The following is a 19,260-nucleotide window of genomic DNA, read 5'->3' on the forward strand; positions in this document are numbered from 1 at the left end:
ACAATTTATGCACCAGTAACTTCCCTTGGCATTCTGGAGGGATGGAAAAGGAAAGGGAGTGATCTCTTCTAAAAATCAGCACACCTTAAGCCAGCCACCCCAACATGCAGAAGCAAATGAAAGTACTGCCTGTTCATCCATAATCAAATTCCACACATAAAAAACAAGCTGATGGCTGTGGAGTAACCAGGAGGTGCTTTGAAAATTGCTTTGTTTCAGATTTAAGCATAAATTTGCAGCGCAGGGTTTTCTTAGACCAAAAAAAAAGATAGGGTAAAAATAAAGGGAGTCTGCTGTTTGCAGCATCTCCTGGGAAAATTAAGCAGTTAAATCCTCACTTTCTTCTGAAATGCTTTGGGAGGAGCTGGAAGAAAAAAGGGGTATTTTGGAGGGGGAACGGGGGGGGGGGAATTTTGTTAACCTGCTCGTTATGGGAAAAGACAGGGGGAAGCAGCACTACAAACAGACCCTTAAAGCTGTGATAACCTAAAGTAAGGATTCAGAAATCACACTGTGCTGAGCACCTGCAGCAGAAGTTTCTAGAGGGGTCTTTAGGCTTGGGTACTCTGAAAACACAGCTCGAGGGGATACATCTGGGCCTAATAAATGTGTGAATGAGTTTGGTGACAAATGTTGCTACTAAGGGGCAGAGGAATCACCCTCTGGGCACAAGGCTGGCGCGTCTGAACCCCACTGTCCCTACGGGACCACACAGGGGTCTCTGACAACCCCAAAATTCCCCACCACGCCATTGTTGCACGCCACGACCTCAGGGCTGGACACAACAACAGGGGGCCCCGCTAGCTGCCGGATGACACAGCCCTGGTTGCCAAAGCTGACCACTCCTCCAGCCTGGCAGGGCCCCATCCTGGCGTTCAGCCCTGCGCTCCCAGCGCTGACCACGGTGCGGGCTGGGTACCCCCCACTGCGGGAGCTGAATCCCCCGGCTTTGCAGCTGACCCCGCCAGCCTGGCAGAACACCTCCGGGATGCACTGCTTGGCCACAGAGCTGAGGACTCTCTTGGGGTGGATGCCAGCACTCCGGGAGCTGAAGCCGCCAGTCTGGGAGCTGTGTCTCCCGGCCCGTCTGCCCAGGGAGCCGTAGCCACACGCGGCCCCGTTGGCCATCATCCCGCAGTCGTCGGGGATATTGTAGCCACTGCTGACCACAGCTGCAACAGAGCCCACGGGAGTCAGCGGTTAGGGAGGAAAACTGGAAGGCTTTCACAAGGCAGGTTGTTTCTTGAGTGACAGAACCAACCAAACCTGATTTCCTCCAGATTTGTCCAACATGTCTGAGCCCCTACTCCTTCCTACTCCTTCCCCATGTCCCAACACATCCCCTCATGGATCCTCCCCCTTCCGTGTTGCTGGTGCCTCCCAGGTTCAGAACATATCCCATGATCCCCAGGACATCTCTTTGTTGCCTCCAGGGGTAGAAACTAAAAAAGGGAGAGCAAGAGGGTCTTGCGTTTGACCTTCTCCACTCACTCCAAAAGATGAGGGTTTTTTAAATTCAAAGGTATTTGAGATTTCTGAGGCTAAACTTTCCAGAACTGGAAAAGGGGGGCAGAGGGACCTGGGGCAGACTGATAATGCTGTTCCCAAAGGTATCTTTCATAAAACAAGAAATCTTAACGGCTGAAAATGTGCAGTTACTTACACACACTCACAGGGTTCCCCACACATATCCTGTGGGGAGAAAAGAGAAACTCACGTTACTCACAACTTCCAGCCACAATCCAGACCACTTAGTCCCTTGTTGTAACACGCCTCACTATCCCTAGGACAGGAACTGTTTTTGCTGGCACCCATGTGGCCTCCATGGCCTCCAGACACCTCTCCAGGTCCAGTTTCTGTGAGCCTGGGGAGATCTTGGAGCTGTAGAATTCACCTGGGAGAAGGAACTGCCATGGCGTCAGATACACAGGAGGGAAATGTGTCACCCACCTGCTCTCTTCACCCTCCAGCAGAGTCTTGTAGGTGGCAATCTCAATGTCCAGGGCCAGCTTGATGTTGAGCAGCTCCTGATAGTCCCGCAGCATGCAGGCCAGCTCATCCTTGGCCTTCTGCAGAGCGTTCTGCAGCTCAACATGCTTTTCCCGGGCATCTTTGAGGGCACAATCCCCGCGCTGCTCAACATCACAAATGGAGGTTTGCAGGCAGGAAACCTGTCAGGGGAGGACAACAGTGCAAGTGTCTGCAAAGCTTCTTATCCTAGTTCTTGGACACTCTGGGTTTGGATAAATCTGCTCTTCCAATTGTAAAGAGGGAAAACCCACCAGCATCCCATCCCTCTCTGCCCATTTTTCATATTCCAGCCAGGACCAAGAGCAGATCTCAAGTCTTCTAAAGATCAGTGCACCACCTTGCCCTGTGTCTGAGCTGTCCTACTTCTTTGGAAACATCTCCTACCTGCTTCTTGACACTCTCCAGCTCACATTGAAGCTTCTGGATCATCCTGGTCAGCTCTGAAATCTCACATTTGTTGCTCTGCAAGTCATGGCAGAATTTCCCTCTCTTATCCTGCAGCTCCTGAAACTGGAACCAAGAAACAGGACAGTTGTCACCTTTGGCCTGTGACATTGCCCGGCACAGACCCAGCTGGCCTCTTGCTCACCCTGGTCTGGTAGAAAGCATCGACTTCTTCTTTGCTCTTCTGGGCGATCTCCTGGTACCAGCACTCGACATTCTTGATGATGCTTTCCATGTCCAGGTCTCGGTTGTTGTCCATCTTCACGATGACCGAGGTGTCGCAGAGCTGGCGATCAACCTGGGCCCTTTCCTGTGGGTTGGAAAGGACTTAGTCAGCTCTTTTCACCTCTCAGGCTCTGCAGGGAGGGGAGGGCTGGGACACACAGTGGCTGAGGGAAAGAACAAGTCAAGAAATGTCCCTCGGGATGGCTCAGCAGAAAATCCTGCGGCGGCGTGAGTTGCCACCTGTGACTGCTGACCTACTTGCTGACCTGCAGCAATTCTGTCCACATCAAGGGCAAGGAATTGGGGTGACTTAACCCTTGGTATCCTCTCATCTCCTGCTGCCTGAGTGATTTAATGACAGGACTGAGCAGGGAGTTGCTTCAGCTCTAATCAGGCAGCTGCAATCCGGAGGAACAAGACGGATGCATCTTTTCTCCAGGGTAGAGTTAGGACACAGCCAATTTCTACCTGGAGCTGCATGAAGGAAAGGGGAACCACCCTATCTCCAACATAATCATGTTAATTTTATATCAACCTTGTACTTCCAAGCTTTTAATTATTCAGGGCTTTGTATGAGACACATCCCAGAGGAGTTTCAAGCAGTAGAAGTTTGGAGCCCCTGAAGGATGAGACAGGACCACCAAAGTCTCGGGATGTACCAGAGGAACTCACCTCCTCAAACACACATTTCAGCAGCTCTAGCTGCCTCCTTAAAAGATCCACCTTCACCTCCAGTTCTTCCTTGTTCAGGAAGATGCAGTCTGCATCCTGCAAGAGGAGAGGCACACACATTCCAGCCCAAACCTGGCTGTGAATGTTGGAGAAACACACAGAGGCAACACCAACAAGACAGAAATGTGTCTCAACAAGATTTCAAGAGAAAAAAGGTGTGAGACAGTGAGTCAGGATATCCTGGTGCCTCCTGAAGGAAAATGAAACCATTCCAACAACTTACAGGAATTAGTTGATTTATCACTTAGGACGCAGCTACAAAACCACAATTGACTAATGGATATTTAAACACATTTTTTTAATATTCTTCAAATGATTCCTGCTTTTCTGATGTCCAAGAATAAAGGATGTGGAGAGACAGCCAGAAATAACCTGGTGTTCTGGTGTGACCTGTCCTGCTCTGTCCCCCTCCCACACTTCAGGAATGTTTTTGAGGCAACAAAACTGGTGCGGTTGTGCTGATGATGTAAACTTCGAGGAGACATTATTTTTACTTTCTACTTGCCTCTTTTCCCAACCCTGTGCCTCTTTCTATGTCTCCCTCCAACTCATCATAACAGTTTTGTGAGGTTTTGTTATAATTAACTATTTCAGCCAAGTTTGCCCCAAATAAACTTGCTGCAGGTATAACGAGTCATGTCATTTGAGCTTCTTACCTTTTTGAGTGCCACAAACTCATTCTCCACAGTTGTGCGCCTGTTGATTTCCTCTTCATACCTGTTGGAAAAGGAGGGGAAAAGGGCTGAGGAAAGAAAAATGCTCAGGCACTCGGACATCAACCATCAGGTATAAATGACAATAACCATCAGGTATAAATTACAACTCTCTCTTGCTGGGACTGCCACAGGGCACTGCCAGATCACTGTCTAGAGACATTAAACTGTCCCAAGATCAGAAGCTTCTTCATGAGCAACAACAACATTACCAATGCAAAGAGCTTGTCAGTGAAACACAAGAATGTGGCACTCCCAGAGGGGACATGCCACAAATCTGGGAGAAGTTGCCTGAGATGAACCAGAAAAGCAAAATGCCACCAGCTAGGAGAGCCCAGAAGGTCCTTACTTGCACTTGAACTCCTCCACCAGCTGGCTTGTGGCACATTCTTCACTGCCCAGTTTCTGCTTTTCACACAGCAAACAGTCCAGGCGCTTCCGCAGGTCACAGATGTAATTCTCGAAGTACAGTTCCAGGTTTTTCCCTTTTTTTGGCAGCACGTATTGCTGCAGGAGGCCCCACTTGGTCTCCAGCACTTTGTTCTGCTGTTCCAGGAATCGGACCTGAAGGCAAAAGATAGAAATTATTCAAGTAAAGAGGTGAAGGCAGGGACTCAACACCTGTTTAACTCGCTACTTTTAACCACAGGTACAGGAGTGGGATTTTCAGGGAGATGATACAGCACCATGATCTGGAAGTTATCCACCCTTATTAAGAAATATTTATGCCATGAGTCTGAATTACTTCAAAATCTGGAATTCAGACATCTAAATTATCTAGAAATCTAAATGTCATGTCTACATTATGTAGAAATCAAAGAGTCCCATGTCTACATTATTTAGAAATGCAGGAGCCTGGTGTCTAAATCTGCATTTCTTAAAAAGTATTAGAAACAAAACTCCTCCAGATGGTGCCTCTGATATATTTTAGGATAAAATTGAGTCTCCAGATAGTGAAACTGCTTTGTCTCTGTTTTTTCTACAAAGTGATCCTTGGGTGACAGATCAGATTTGATCTCTAACTTTTACATGTCTGGATCAAGATTAACCACCTTTGCCTTCAGGAAAGTTTTTGGAGCTATCGCTGTATTTAAAGTCTGAGAGAGGAGGGAATTATTGGAATTATTTAACACAGGACAGAAAGATGAACCTGTCCGGGCTGTAGCTTCCACCTCAGCTGCAGCAAGAAATCCAATTTGAACTGAGACTGTTCAAGAGGAGACAACCTTCAAGAAAGGCCAGTGCAACCATGGCTGTGATTCAAAGGCCATGGGATGCCAGAACAGGGACAGGGCTGAAATGAGCCCCGTTAAAAAGATATCAGTCTGGACTGTCATGCTCTTAAAATTATTACTAGTTATTAAAAATTATTAGAATTATCTTAAAATTCTTTGTGGAAGGCTGGAGCCCTGTGTGGACCCAGCTCAGCAATTCATGGCAGAACTTGACTGGGGCTTTGGTCAATGGACTCGTGGCACAAGATGGGTTTGGGAGGGAGTTGGTCAAGTTTTGTTTCCCTTGAGGAACAGCAATTCTGGAGCAGGTCTGGACTCACCTTGTCGATGAAACAGGCAAACTGTGTGTTGAGGGTCTTGATCTGCTCCTTCTCCTGGCAGCGTATCTCATGTTCCAGCGGGTCCACCCCGACACAGAGGGGCTTCAGCAGCCGCTCGTCAATGCAGATCCCCTGGATGCCATCGGCCTTGCGCTCGGGGTATCCCCGCACAATGCTGTACCCCCGGGGGCCACACAGGCCAATCCTTCCTCCTCCGACATTCCCGTAGCCCATGCCTGGGAATCCCATCTCCCCAAGGCAGCCAGTGCCGCAGCCCCCGTTGACGTAGGAGATCCTCCTGCTCCCACCCAGGTTGCAGACGCTCCTGCTGCTGTAGGCGCCGCACCGCACGGGCTGGCTGGCGGATGCAGCATAGCTGCGGCCACAGATCTCCGAGGCTGAGCTGAAGCCTCTTCGTCCCAGGACAGATCTCACCGTTGGTGCCTGCCTGCTCATAGTGGCTTATTTGAAGGTGGAAGAGCCAAGTTATGGGGCTGCTCTGGCGCAGGATAGGAGCAGGGATCCCACTGCAGCGACACAGGGATGCTGTCCCTTATATATATTTTGGGAAGCTGGCCTTGATAGGATCAGGACGTTAATTTAAGTACTTAAGGGTTTGGTTTGCCTGGCAGCAATAAATGCTCCTCAAAATGCAAACCAGCCCGGCAAATAGTAACTACTGAGGAAATAAAAAGGAATCTAAAAGTGCTCTGTTTGCAAGTTGCCTTCGAATACATTACGGTTTGAAGTGCTCCCCTAACTTACTGCTAATTATAGTTTAGGAACATTTTTGAAGGAACTCTTTGTGATTTGTTTGCAATGTGTCGTTTGGGGTTTTGTGTCTCATAGGGCTGTGTGTGATGGGATGTTTTGCGGACTTGCACTTTGTGGGGGTAATTTCGCAATTTTGGGTGCGGAAAAGTAACTCAAAGGAAAAATAAAAGAAGAAAGTCAACTGTAGAACAAGAAACACTGTAGCAGTTGTGTCGTAATGAGTCATTTCTGTATCTGAAACACCAGTAAATTCACTGAGTTTAAGGTCTGGATTTGTATGCAAGGACTCAAAGTATCTCCCAGCTACATGCACAGAATCACAGAATTCTGGGGATTCTGGGAATGTGCAGAATCCTGGGAACGTGCAGCATTTTAAGATCACCTTCCCTGAAACACCAGTGAAGCAGATCTCATCCAGGATCTGTGACCTATTTCTGTTTGCTCACAGATGTATGTTCTGTGACATCAGTGACAGCTTTTTTCTTAGAATCATCTTTCAAGTTCTTATTTCTGACAGTTCATTTTTTGGCTTTCACTATTCTAGAGCTTCTCCCAAGGCCAGGTGTCAGAGCCCTTTCAGATTCATTTCCTGAAAGTCTCTATGGGGAATAAAAAAGGAACAATAGTCTGTTCCAGCTTGGTGAGATCCACCCCATTCACCAAGTGACGGCTGAATTTGGATGACTTTGCCAGACATGTCCTTGAGACTCCACGGGGAGACAGCTCCGAGGCAGAGAGTCCCTGGGGCCACGCTCGGGGGAATGGGGGTAATTTGCTCTCCGCAGGGGCTGGGCTTTTTGCACCAACAGAGGAAGTCTTAATGAGTGGATTAGGCTGGACAGCAGGGAAGGCTCTGACTCACACTGGAGAGATGAATCCCTCTCTCTCCTAATCACCAGCCCCAGAAGGTGAGGCAGGAAACCTCTCCAGGCCTCCTCCAAACTGGTTGGAAAGTCAAAACAAAAGAGCTCTTTCAGCTCTTTGTGGATGAAGTGTTTGGGAGAAAAAAAGGACATTATAGTTCAAGCAACTGAACACCCTTGGTCCTCCCTTTTGAAGGGAGCAATGCTTGGAGGAATCTCCAAATTATACAATGAGACAGCAGCTGGAGACACCAGGTTCTATGTTCCCTCATCCTTATTAACCTTCTCCAAAAACATTTTCCAAGTGTCAGGATCATAAAAATTATGCCCAACCTCCTCCAAACACACAACTTTCTAGTATCAAGTGCTTGAAAAGAAGATGCACATGGAAACCACGGGATGTGACTGCAGCTCCAGGATCCCCAAAACCATTAATTGAACCTGTAATTGCAACTTCTGTGAGTTTGAGGGGCTGGTGGTATAAATTAGTTGTGTAAACTGCTACTTTTGTTGTATCCAAAAGGGATAATTCCAGATATTAAGAATGTTCAGATTACACCTTTGTTTGTAGTAGTTCAGATTTACAGCGTAAACTGGGCTTCCAGCACAATTGGAAATATCAGATTAAACAAACATAAGAGTCTTAAAGCTGCAATTTGGAACTTGCATGGCCCTTGACGTTCTAAACAGATTTATCAGAAGCAAAATGCAGATCTGACTCCAAAGAAGAGCAGTTGTTCAGAACCCTATGGAGGAAACCAGGCTCATCTGTCAGACTGAAGATGTTCCTGCTCTACACCCCATTATCCCAGTCGGATGTGTGGGAGACACTTGGAATGCAGCATGGGCTGCAATTAAACAGCTGTGAAACAGCTGTGCTGCAGCAGCCCCAGTTCCCAAACTCACCAGAGCTCACTGGGTTCCTGAGAGGGAAGAGATTTTGGGTAAAGTTGCTCAGGCCAAATTCCTGTTGTTTCTTCCGGATCCCAGTGGGAAGGCAGCTTCATTTAATGTCTTTTAGGTCTTTCCAAGGAATAAGTGGTGCATAAGACCTCAAGAATAACCAATTTGTTTTTTTGAATACAGACGTGGGAAAGAGGAGAGCACTCTGAAGAAAAACCTGCAGCTTTTTGACTCGAAGAAAGGGGAAAAAAAAAAAAAAGAGAGAGAGGACAGAGTGAGGAAACCAAAAAGGAAAATATTTTGATGAAGGGTTGGATGAGTCATTTTGACGACTTGCAATCGGTTCCTTTGTCAGCATTTCACTCCCTGAATGTGCTGCCGAAAAGGGAATTCATTAGAGGAACAGTGGCATTCTCTAATTTGTTTGTTGCCTCTGGAGATAATCCGGAGGAGCTCTCAGAAGGTGTTTTATGCGATAGTCTCAAAGGGCTCTGTTATTATCCTTAGCCATTGAGAACTCCTCACAGTCAGGTTGGACCTGCCTGTGCCATCACCATTTGAACCATTTCTTGGACTGTGCAGACTCTTGTCCAAGTTGTTTCTGACATGGATGATGTCCATGATGGAGGATTGATTTGACTAGTGCAGCCTCTTCTATCCTAAAGCCAAAGTTATCCAAGGCAATTCAGTCAGGTCATGTGTTTTTGCCTCTCATTTACATCCCCCGAATCCATGTGAGTAGTCAAAGCTGGGGTTTTCAAGGGACAGTCCTCATGAAATTCAAACACTGGGCTTGAGCGCACTTTCCTCCCTTCTTCAGCCATCAAACTGGCCATAGATTATAATTTCCTCTTTGAGACTCCCTCTCTGGCTTATGGAAAGAGATCTGACATCTCCAGACAGTGATTCATCACCTCCCAAAATAGGCAGTGGAGGCAGGTGGGAGGAATACACCTCTACAGCTCCTTCCCTCTGTTCTTCCTGGAGACCAGAGGCCGTCTAGACAACCAGACACCGGCACCAGCGCCTGCTTGGGAAGGTTGAGGGAGGTGAAATGAGTCCCACCCTTTGGGCACTAAATTTCTTCAGCACCTTTGAAGTCCTAATGAGAGCCCCAACATCCCACGCTCTGGATCCGCTCGGCTCCTGGTGCTGCTTCACTCGATCCTGTGATTGGAGGCATCAGAGCTGAGGCTCCCAACAAAGCAAAGGCTTGGTTTGATCTTCCTCCTGTCGTGATCTTCCTCCTGTTGTTTTCTTCCTCCTGCAGCAGAAATGAATGTGAGATGTATGGGAATCCTGGATCAGGATGGTGTCCCACAGCCTGGCACAGCAAAAGTGGTAGAAAAATTGAGAAAAGTACCGCAGTTGTTAAAAGGCTACAGCAATGTCCCTGTAAATCCAAAAGATTGCTGATCCCTTCCCGCTGAAGGGGTTTTCCAGTTGAAGAGATTCCCTGAGCCATCCCAAGGAAGGAACTGCCTGTGAAAGTGGGAAACGTATTCAGCCAGAAGGAGAAAAGCTCTTCCTTTTGTTATGCCACAAGTCCAGTGCCCAAATAAAGGATTGGATTGGATTGGATTGGATTGGATTGGTGCAGTTTCAGGAGGTGTTGCAGAACGTCTGATGTTCAGGGAGGCCAGGCTGAAGTTCAACACTTGCCAAATTAGCTTATCACATCTTGAAATGGTGATAGGGGAGTTTGGAGGCAAGGAAATAACCCTAATTCCATGTCATTGCCCTGATTTATCCTCTTGCAAAAAAAGTGAGACGATGGTCTGTTTCCAATAGGAAACCTTTGGAGATTAGAGCCCTCCTAATGCATATTTATACCTATTTGATTGCTCTTTTCTTGTCAAATCTTTCTTGTGGTTTACATCATTAAAGATTGAGACTGACTTATTTTGTGCTTCTCATATTTGATTGGGAAATATCTTCTTATCACACGAGAGTGTTGGAGGGGGGAGGAAGATCTTCCAGTTCTGAATCCTGATAATTTTGTGAGGAAGGACTTTACTCTGGATTTCGCCTTTGGTAAAATGTGTCTGCCCAACCTCAGGTTCATTTCTTTGTTGTGCTCTTTCATCAGTTTAATCATGAAATACTTAAGTTCTTTTTTTATTATTGATGATATGTTGATTTATGTTACTCATTTCTGGTTTCTTTTTTAATCTGGTCAAATGTACAATGAAAGAAGATCTCCCTTTGATCTTTTTGAAAGCCTGACTCATACTCATAGGACCTCAAAAACGATGTTGAAAAACCAACCAAGCACACTACAGAGCTTTCCCTCCTATAAATACCCTCTTTCATCAGATTTTGAAGAGATATAAAAAAATGTGTTTTGTCATCACGTGTCTGTGGCAGACACAACATAAAAATATGAAGACTGAGATGATTTTGTTCTAAATTTTAAAACACCCATTGAATTCAGATAGGAGTGAAAATTGGTGCAAATCATCTTAAAAGAGCGTCATTGGATCCACATTGCCCCATCCCTGGAAGTCTCCAAGGCCAGGCTGGAAGGGGCTTGGTCTAGTGGAAGTTGTCTCTCCCGGTGGCAGGGTGTGGAACTAGATGGGCTTTAAATTCCTCCCATCCCAAACCATTTCATGATTCCATGGCTCTCTCCAGACTGCTCTGCCTCTGTTTAATTAAGACTTCTAATCATTAGATTAGATTAGATTAGATTAGATTAGATTACTCTTCTGCAATTAAGGAATGGGCATTTCTGTACTTTTGGTAAACACCTAAAAGCAAACGGTAACATGTTGATTCTCCATTAATTTTACTGGAAAAGGAGCAAAAAGGTTTAAAGCCATGGAGTCATCCCCCGAGAAGTGAGGGTGGTGTAACTTATATGTGTCTAAGGAGCACGAGTGGAGTAATTAATCTTTGCTGACTCCAGCAGGTGGAATTCTGAATTGAGATTTCCTTTATGGCTTCCCTGCATGCACATAGATGACCAACTATTCCCAAGACAACTCTAAAATCCTTCCTTCCTTCCTCTCCATCACCCTTTGTGTCCCACCACAAAACTCCACTAAGTTTCCTAAAGCTACATCAGAGACTTTGATAAGCTCCTTTCCAGAAACACTTCCCAGAACACTTTAGAGAAAAGATTCTGGATTTAATCTCACAGTTTGGCACAGATTCAGAAAAGATTTAATGAGGAAAAATAAAAGAGAAACAGGAATTGAGTGATAAGAAGATAAGTGCCCCAACACAACCAACAAACCTTTAAAGAAAAAGTGGAAATCAAAAGGATTTGGGGGTTTTTAAAGTTCCAAGTGTCCCTTTTTGATGTGATCCCAGCAGTGAAGCTTCTCTGATGTGGTTTCTTGATGCTCCAATGTTCTCACACCCAATCCACCTCTCCCTCCTGTTAGGTGGAGTTGAGGTTATTTTTAGCACTAAAAGTGGAGCAGGACTTTCATTTTTCTACTTTACCCCCTAAATCCTGCTTGTCATGACCCTCACAGTGAAGTTCTGATTTGGCTGTTCCTGGGACAAGGAGGTCCAATTGAAATCCTCACCCCTGGCCCACACATCCCTCATGGCTGAGCAGAGATTCCCATGCTCTTGGCAGACCTGCAGCTCTTCCCACACCTCCCAAATGCCCCAGTGTGTGGAAAGGCTGAGCCCCCAGCTCTAGCCCGAAATTCCTCTCTCATGGGGATGTAGCCAGGAGCACCAGGGATAAATTTTCTCACTACAGAGCCAGCCACACTTCTGGAGGTGAATCCTCTGTGAGAGGCACAAATGTTGTGGGGTCAGGATGCAGCATTGCAGGAGAACTTGAAATTTCTGGGCTGTCCAGACCCACATCCCAGGTCAGTCCCAGAGCCCATGGAAATCACTCTTGTGGGAAAACATAACAGGAGTCACTTCTGGGGAGGACACAGCCTCCCTTCTCCTCCTATTCCTTCTTCTCCTCCCCCTCCAAGCCACAGTGAGATTTAATTTAACAGATTGAATTTTGTAAGGAAAATTGAAAACCTTTATATTATTTACATACTTCAACAGGGCTCCCAAAGTGCATCCTGGAGGAGAAGGAGGTCACAAGGTTATCCATGATGGAACAAGCATTTCTAGCATTTTCCACCCTCCTGGGACTCTGGAGGAGCCCCAAGGACTGAGCGCTGCCTGCACAGGGCTGTGGTGGAACCCACTTGCTCTCCTCACCCTCCAGCAGAGCCTTGTAGGTTGTGCTCTGAATATCCAGGGCCATCTTGCCATTTCACAGCTCCTGGGAATCCTGCAGCATCCATGCCAACTCATCCTTGGCCTTCTGGAGCTCATCTTGCAGGTCATTGTGCCTCCCCCAGGCATCTCTGAGAGCACGACCCCCTCAATATCACCAGGTGATGCTTGCAAAGACAACACATTCTGAGGGGACATGAGACATCCTGCCTTTTCCTGTCTTCTTTCTCATCATTCCCACCTCTAAAAGAGAAAATCCTGCCTATTTTGAGAATCCTAAACTGGGGGGTAATTGGGCTAAGGAAAGCCAAACATTTCCAAAATCAGTAATCAATTATAAAATACTCCAGGAATTCGGAACATGTCTCTGCGCTGCCAGACCGGGTTTGGGTTTTGTTTAGAGGATACCAATACTCTGCCCTAACTAGAACTAATAATTAAGGTTTCCCATTGCTTCCCGTTACAAACTATATAATGAATTGGATGGTCTGGAAATTATACCAGTTTCTATGGGTGCTGAATTACTGGTGAGTCATAATTCTACCCATTCATTGGATGCTTTAAACTCATGTCAGAAGCCAGAATTCCTGCTGAAGCAATTTCAGCAATTTTCTGAGAGCTGTAGCTAATCCCATAATCTAATTTGGTGTAATTAATTCTTCGCAATAATCAAAAGGATCCAACAGAAAATAGGCTGGGAGATAATCTTTCTTCCCTGCTCAGCTCTAGGAAGACCTTCCCTAGACCGATGGAGCCAGTGTGAGGCAACTCTCTTTGATAAAGATGAAAGAAATTGTGGGATCATGGAATGGTTTGGGTGGGAAAGGGCAGTAAAATCATCCATTCCCACCCCTGCCATGGGCAGGGACACCTCCCACTGTCCCAGGCTGCTCCAAGCACCATCCAACCTGGCCTTGGACACTTCCAGGGGTGGGACAACCACAGCTGCTCTGGGAAATCCATTCCAGGGCCTCATCACCCTCACAGGGAAGAATTTCTTCCTCAAATCTAATCTAAATGCACCCTCCTCCAAAAACTATGGGGTGATAAAACTATCACCCCTTGTCCTATTGCCACAGGCCCTGCTAAAAAATTTGTCCCCATTTTTTTTATAGATGCCACAAAGGTGAAGAAAACACGACTTGGGATGAGACACGTAGGATCTAGACAGTAAATTTTATTCACCCCACCTATTCCTTCATGTTTTCCAGGTCACGTTGCCTCCTCTGGATCACAAAACTCAGCTCTTTCATCTCTTGTTGGTGGGACTTCAGCTTCTTGAAGCGCCTGCACTTTTCCTCCTCAAGCTCTTGGAACTGTTAGTGAGGAAGGAGAGAGATGGGAGTTGATATTTGTGGTTTACATAGGAGCCTTGAGTCTCTTTGCAGAGTGAATTAAACTCAGTTTAGAAAAAAAGGTTTGTGGATCCTGAGACCAGCAGAAAATGGAACTTCCCTCCACTGGTCAACCCACCTACAACTCCCCATTCCCAGCATATCCCACCACCTCTGTTCCAGGAGTGTTCTCCTGGCTTTGAGACTCACAGAATTTATCAGAATGGAAAATCAGATCCAGAAATCACTTATTGAAGACAGGAACCAAATCCCACCACCTTTGCACTGTTGTTTCTGACAGTGAGAGGCTTAAGAAGCTGTCACCAGACTGACCCTCGCTCAGCACAATGCTTCCAACTGGGATTTGTTTTTCCACTGTCCTCACACCAGTGCTCCATGCCCCTGAGGATGCTTCCTGTGTCTAGGAGTCAGCTGTTGTCCATTTTCACAATGACAGAGGCATCATAGGGACTTCTCTCCAGCTCAGACTTTTCCTAGAAGCAGCCACAAGTCACCAATGCATCCCTGTCCCTGGATTTCTCATCTCACATCCCAGTGGAAGTAACACCACCATGGAGAATCTGATCTAAACAACAGCCCAGGAGTTGAAACTGGGTTTGGTTCATTTTTTTTTCAGATCTCAAAATCTTCCCGATCTGAGATTCCCAAAAAGAGCCTGATTGGTTAATCTGCCCCAAATCCATATAAACAATGAGCAGATGAGAGGAAGAGCTGCCATGAAGAATGGTTGGGACAGGAGCATCCCTACCTGAGCAGAAATGCATTTCAGGGACTGCATCTCCTGCTTTAGGGTTTCCACCTTTGCTTCCAGCTCTGCCCTGGGTCAGATGGACACATTCATGTCCTAAAAGAGTTTCCAGACATGTAGGAGTCAAAATTATGTCTACACAAGGACCTAAGGCAATTCCATTTTTGGAGTAAGAAATTTTGTTTGAGAAACTCAGTTATGATGAAAGCAACAGCTAAGGGGTTCCCAAGAATATATCCAGTATTGAAGAGTTCTTGATGAAAAACAATCCTAATTCAAGCACAAGGCAAAAAAAATCCACTAGTTTAGAATGAAGTGTTTCTCTTGGTGGTGTGTTTTTCCACACCCCACACCTCTTCAAGAACTTCTGAGATTCTCTAGATCTGCCCCTTGCCTTGCAAGGAGTGGATCAGAGGAAACCCCTTGGATCACTGCACCCAAACCTTCCCTTCATCCCAATTCCTTTCCCTCTGCAGCAACATTAAGTCACTCTCAGCAGTGGTGCATCTGTTCACTTCCTGCTCATATCTGGTGGGGAAAAGAGGACACAAGTGAAGGGGTCGTCCCAAGACTGGATACCTTGTTTGAATGGATATTTAGCGAACAGAGTGCTTTGGATCTCATCCTTTTGGATCTTAATCTTTTGATCTCAACCTTTGGATCTCAGCTTGTTAGGTCTCACCTTTAGGATCTCAGCCTTTTCGATCCCAGATTTTTACACGTCACCCTTTGGGATCTCAGCTCCTTGAGTCTTACTCCTTTGAATCGCAGCCTTCATTATCTCAGTTTTTTGGAAGTCTATTGATACAGCCCAAGCCAGGAGTCCCATTTGTGCAGCTGTTGGAGCCTCTGCCCCAAGGGTAGCTTCTCCTCACTCACTGGCACCTGAACTCCTGCACGAATTTCTCAGAGTTGTTCAGGCTCTGGCTCCACCTGGTCCTGTTCCCAATGCAGTGAGTCCAGCCACTGCCACCAGCCGCAGGCAAAGCTGCCCAGGACATTCCTGATGTCCCTCTGGCTGCAGGACCTGCTTCCATAGGACATCTCATTAGGCTGCCAACACCCTGTTCTGCTGCCCCAGAAGTTGCAGCTGCAACTCAGAGAGCAAAGGAGTGTGTTGGAATGACTCCTGGGACCACAGGAGTGTAAGGGACACAAAGAATCTGCTCTTCTGGGTCAGCAGTCCCCAGGCTAGTTGAACCAGGTGAGAGGAAGAAAGGGTGTCAATTCTGAGCCTAGAATCAAGTGGGAGGTGTCCCTGCCATGGAAAGGGGTTGAAACTGGATGATCCTTGGGGTCCATCCCAATCCAAGCCATACGTGGTGGGATTGTTGGGGTGTCTTACATGGGGCCAGGAGTTGGGCTCAATGATCCTGGTGGGTCCCTTCCAACTTAGCATGTTCTGTAATTCCATGATTGCACGAATCTGTGAATCCTACAGCAAAGTGAGCTTGCTGCTCATCCCTTCTCCAAGGAAGCTCTGGACAGGACAGCCTTTGTGGCAGCTACAGAAACACCAAATGTTTAAAAAAACCTGCATCAATGGGCTGAAAGTAGAAACCCTCATTCATGGATAGGAGACCATGGAAAAAAGTCAGGCTGCGGAAAGAAGCCAACAGTGCCAAATCCCTGCTGGACACTTTGAGGAACAGATCCCTCCCGCAGATTAATAATTAAACCAGATGCAGTTCATCAAAGCATTTAAGAGCGTAAATCAGTTTAAAAAAATATAATGGGCTCGACCTGTGCTCATGGCACCGTGTCACACCCACCAAAACCAGCTCAAGGCTCATGAACTGCAGTGGAGAAGAAGAAGAGAAACCAAAATCTGGAACACCAAAGTTTTCTCTCAACTCTCACCTTGTCAATCAAAGAGGCAAATTGGCTGTGGAGGCTCTTCAGCTGCTCACTCACCAGGGGCTGGATTTCAGGGTTGACTTTCCTGTCCAGGGGCTGCAGGAGGTCCCTGTTCACCTGCACCAGGTGAGCACCTCCACATTTGCAGACCAACCCACTGGTGCCCCAGCACCCCTGACCTCCCCAGAGCCTGGAACAAACCCATTTTCATCCCTTTGTGTTCTGGAGTCTATGGCCATGGCTCCGCAGCCTCTCCCAAACAATGCCAGGAGGGACAAGCACTGCTTCAGCCGAGTGTCAACTCACTGGGAGCTGAGGATGGTGAGAAGAATCTTCTCCCATGGGAAGCTCACCCAATTGCTTGCTCATGCTGGAAGGCACAGAGGAGGAGAGGACACAACCCAGAAGGATCCCTCTACTGTGACACCTCTGTGCTCCTCCTTTATACACATCTCAGCAGTGGGGCTTGGTTGATGAAAACGGGTAATTTGGGTTTTTCCTGGGGTTTGCTGTACTTGGCAGAAATGGGGAGGTTTAAATATGCAATACAACTGTACATTTGTGAAATCCAATGGAATTTCTCTAGGTGTAAATCATGCAGTCAGCTCGGATTCTTTTATTGTGTTTGTTTGTCCTCCTTCCTTACAGTAAATACAGCTTGGGAAATGGCCTGGAGACTGTTTCTTTCTTCCAAGGACAGTTTCCTCTGCCATGGAGACAAGGTGGGAGAGCTGAGGGTGTTAGCCTGGAGAAGAGAAGGCTCCAGGGAGACCTTAGAGTCCCTTCAAGTGCCTAAAGGGGCTCCAGGAGAGCTGGAGAGGGACTTGGGACAAGGGATGGAGAGACAGTACACAGGGAATGGCTTCCCACTGCCAGAGGGGAGGGACAGATGGGATATTGGGCAGGAATTCCTTCCAGAGAGATGATGAGGCCCTGGAATAGATTTCCCAGAGCAGCTGTGGCTGCCCCATTCCTGGCAGTGTCCCAGGCCATGTTGGATAGGACTTGGAGCACCCTGGAAGTTAAAGGTGTCCTTGCCCATGGCAGAGGTGGAACTGGACAAGTTTAAGTTCCTTTCCAACACAATCCATGACTCTGTGATTCTTGTTAAGTCTTTGGTTTTGATTGTGTAGAACACCTCGGAAAAAAACCTCACATGGAGAAGACAATAAAGAGCTTTGAAACTAGGAGGCTCTGTCCCAAGGTGTTACTTGGACAGTGGTTAATAATTTAACTGAGAGCAGCGGTAAGTTGGCTGTGGTGGGCAGAGCATAAAGGAACCAGCAACCTGTATCCTGCAAAATTCCTTGTTAATCCATCTAGTCCTTGACACTATCCTTTATATGGAAACTTGTAATGAAAATCCTCGGGATAGCTCAAGGCAAATAAAAAGGGATTTGTTGGAGTATCTTGACAGATGGAGAAGAAAAGGCAGAGAAGTTTCTCAGAGTTGCTGAGAGCTGGAGAGGTGGAGCCAAGATTCCATCTCTCTTCTCATGGCTTCCTGCCAAAGTCTCTTTCAAAACAAAAAATAGTGAAGGTTTCGTTTCAGATCACTCAGAAGAAATAATTTTCCTCTGCTAATCCACCAAATTAATCCTGAACTTTTTCCATAGGCTCAAACCGAGGCCAGTGTTTTTGTGGCCATTAAACATTTAAGCATTTCAAATCACCAAGAAATGGGATAATATTTCCCCTGCTCATTTCTCTCCTTGGTTTTTCAGGGATTTTTTTAATTTTTAATTTTTTTTTTTCAGTTCCTGGGCTCATCAAAGCGGCTTTCACCACCTTTCACAAGAAATCTGATGAAAAACAAATCTAGTTACCAGGAACCTTGTTGGAATTCTGTTTTCAAGAGCAGCTGATGCCGAAGGTTTCCTTGTACCTCAGTATTTGCAAATGTTCTGCTCTGGAACACTTTGCCCCTCAGCCCAGCAAGGGAGATAATTGATAGGATGAGGCAGCTGGAAAGACAAGCAGCTTAATTAGGGGTTCTTGACAGCGCTATCAATTACACCCACACAGGGCAGCAATTGAAGTCTGGATGTTTCATTTAAACAGAGGCAGCGTCCATGGCATTCCCAGCTGGAAGAGCAGGATTGGAGCCCAAGGGAGGACACTTGGCCTGGAGCTGCTCTGACTCAGCTTCATTTTGTGCCTCCAGTTTGTCTCTCCTTGGGCTCTGCTGAATCCCCCTCCTGGTACTCCTGAGGTACTCAAAGGGCCCTAAGCAGGGTTCTCACACCATCTACTTTGAAAATGTGTAGCTTTTCAAGCAAAGAAAGAGTTCACATGGAGTCTTTATTTTCTTCCTGTGGCCAGAGCCAAGAAGGTCATGGCTGGATCCAGGTTATCCTCTTAGAACAAATTGCAAAATGTTGTGGATGGTTGCATTGTTTTCTTCCACTTTTTTAGACCAAACTTCTGAATTTGGGTCTTCACAGCCCTGGATGTCACAAAAGTTTCATACATCGGATCACCATCTCTTCTGGCTCCCAGCCCACTTTCACCCCTGAAAACCCTGAGTCCCCCAAAAGGTACCTGAGGCCACCTGATGCCACCCTTGGGTAGTAGCTTACAGGGCCACAACATCAGCTCTGCCTCCCTCTCCCGGTTCCACTCCATCTCACACACATTGCTGTAGGAGACAAACTCTTTATGCCTCATTTGACAGCAGAAGGTCCCCAAATTTGAAGCACACCAGGTCTCCACTTCTCTCACCCAGCTGGTGGAACTTGGTGTATTTGTATCAGAGCAGCTCCTTTCTGCAGCTCCCTCGCAGGACAGGGAGGGTTGGATGTGGCCTGTGTACCAGGGTAATCACAGCTCACTAATGCTCTTCTAATCACCAGGAATT

The 19,260-nt window shown here is 46.7% G+C and overlaps 1 protein-coding gene across 1 annotated transcript; it reads right to left on the bottom strand.

Moving 5' to 3' along the window:
* Positions 1–699: 699 nt before the first annotated feature.
* On the bottom strand, positions 700–6,156 carry LOC310920873 (keratin, type II cytoskeletal 73-like; the record flags this gene model as incomplete). Its single annotated transcript, XM_083880931.1, has 9 exons — positions 700–1,172; positions 1,664–1,692; positions 1,951–2,171; positions 2,416–2,541; positions 2,621–2,785; positions 3,373–3,468; positions 4,089–4,149; positions 4,495–4,709; positions 5,701–6,156. The coding sequence occupies 9 exons, from the start codon at positions 6,154–6,156 to the stop codon at positions 700–702; spliced, it is 1,842 nt and encodes a 613-aa protein (XP_083737057.1).
* Between the last annotated feature and the right edge of the window lie 13,104 nt (positions 6,157–19,260).

This window comes from Zosterops lateralis, assembly GCF_965231275.1.
Source record: "Zosterops lateralis genome assembly, chromosome: 32".
Taxonomy (NCBI): domain Eukaryota; kingdom Metazoa; phylum Chordata; class Aves; order Passeriformes; family Zosteropidae; genus Zosterops; species Zosterops lateralis.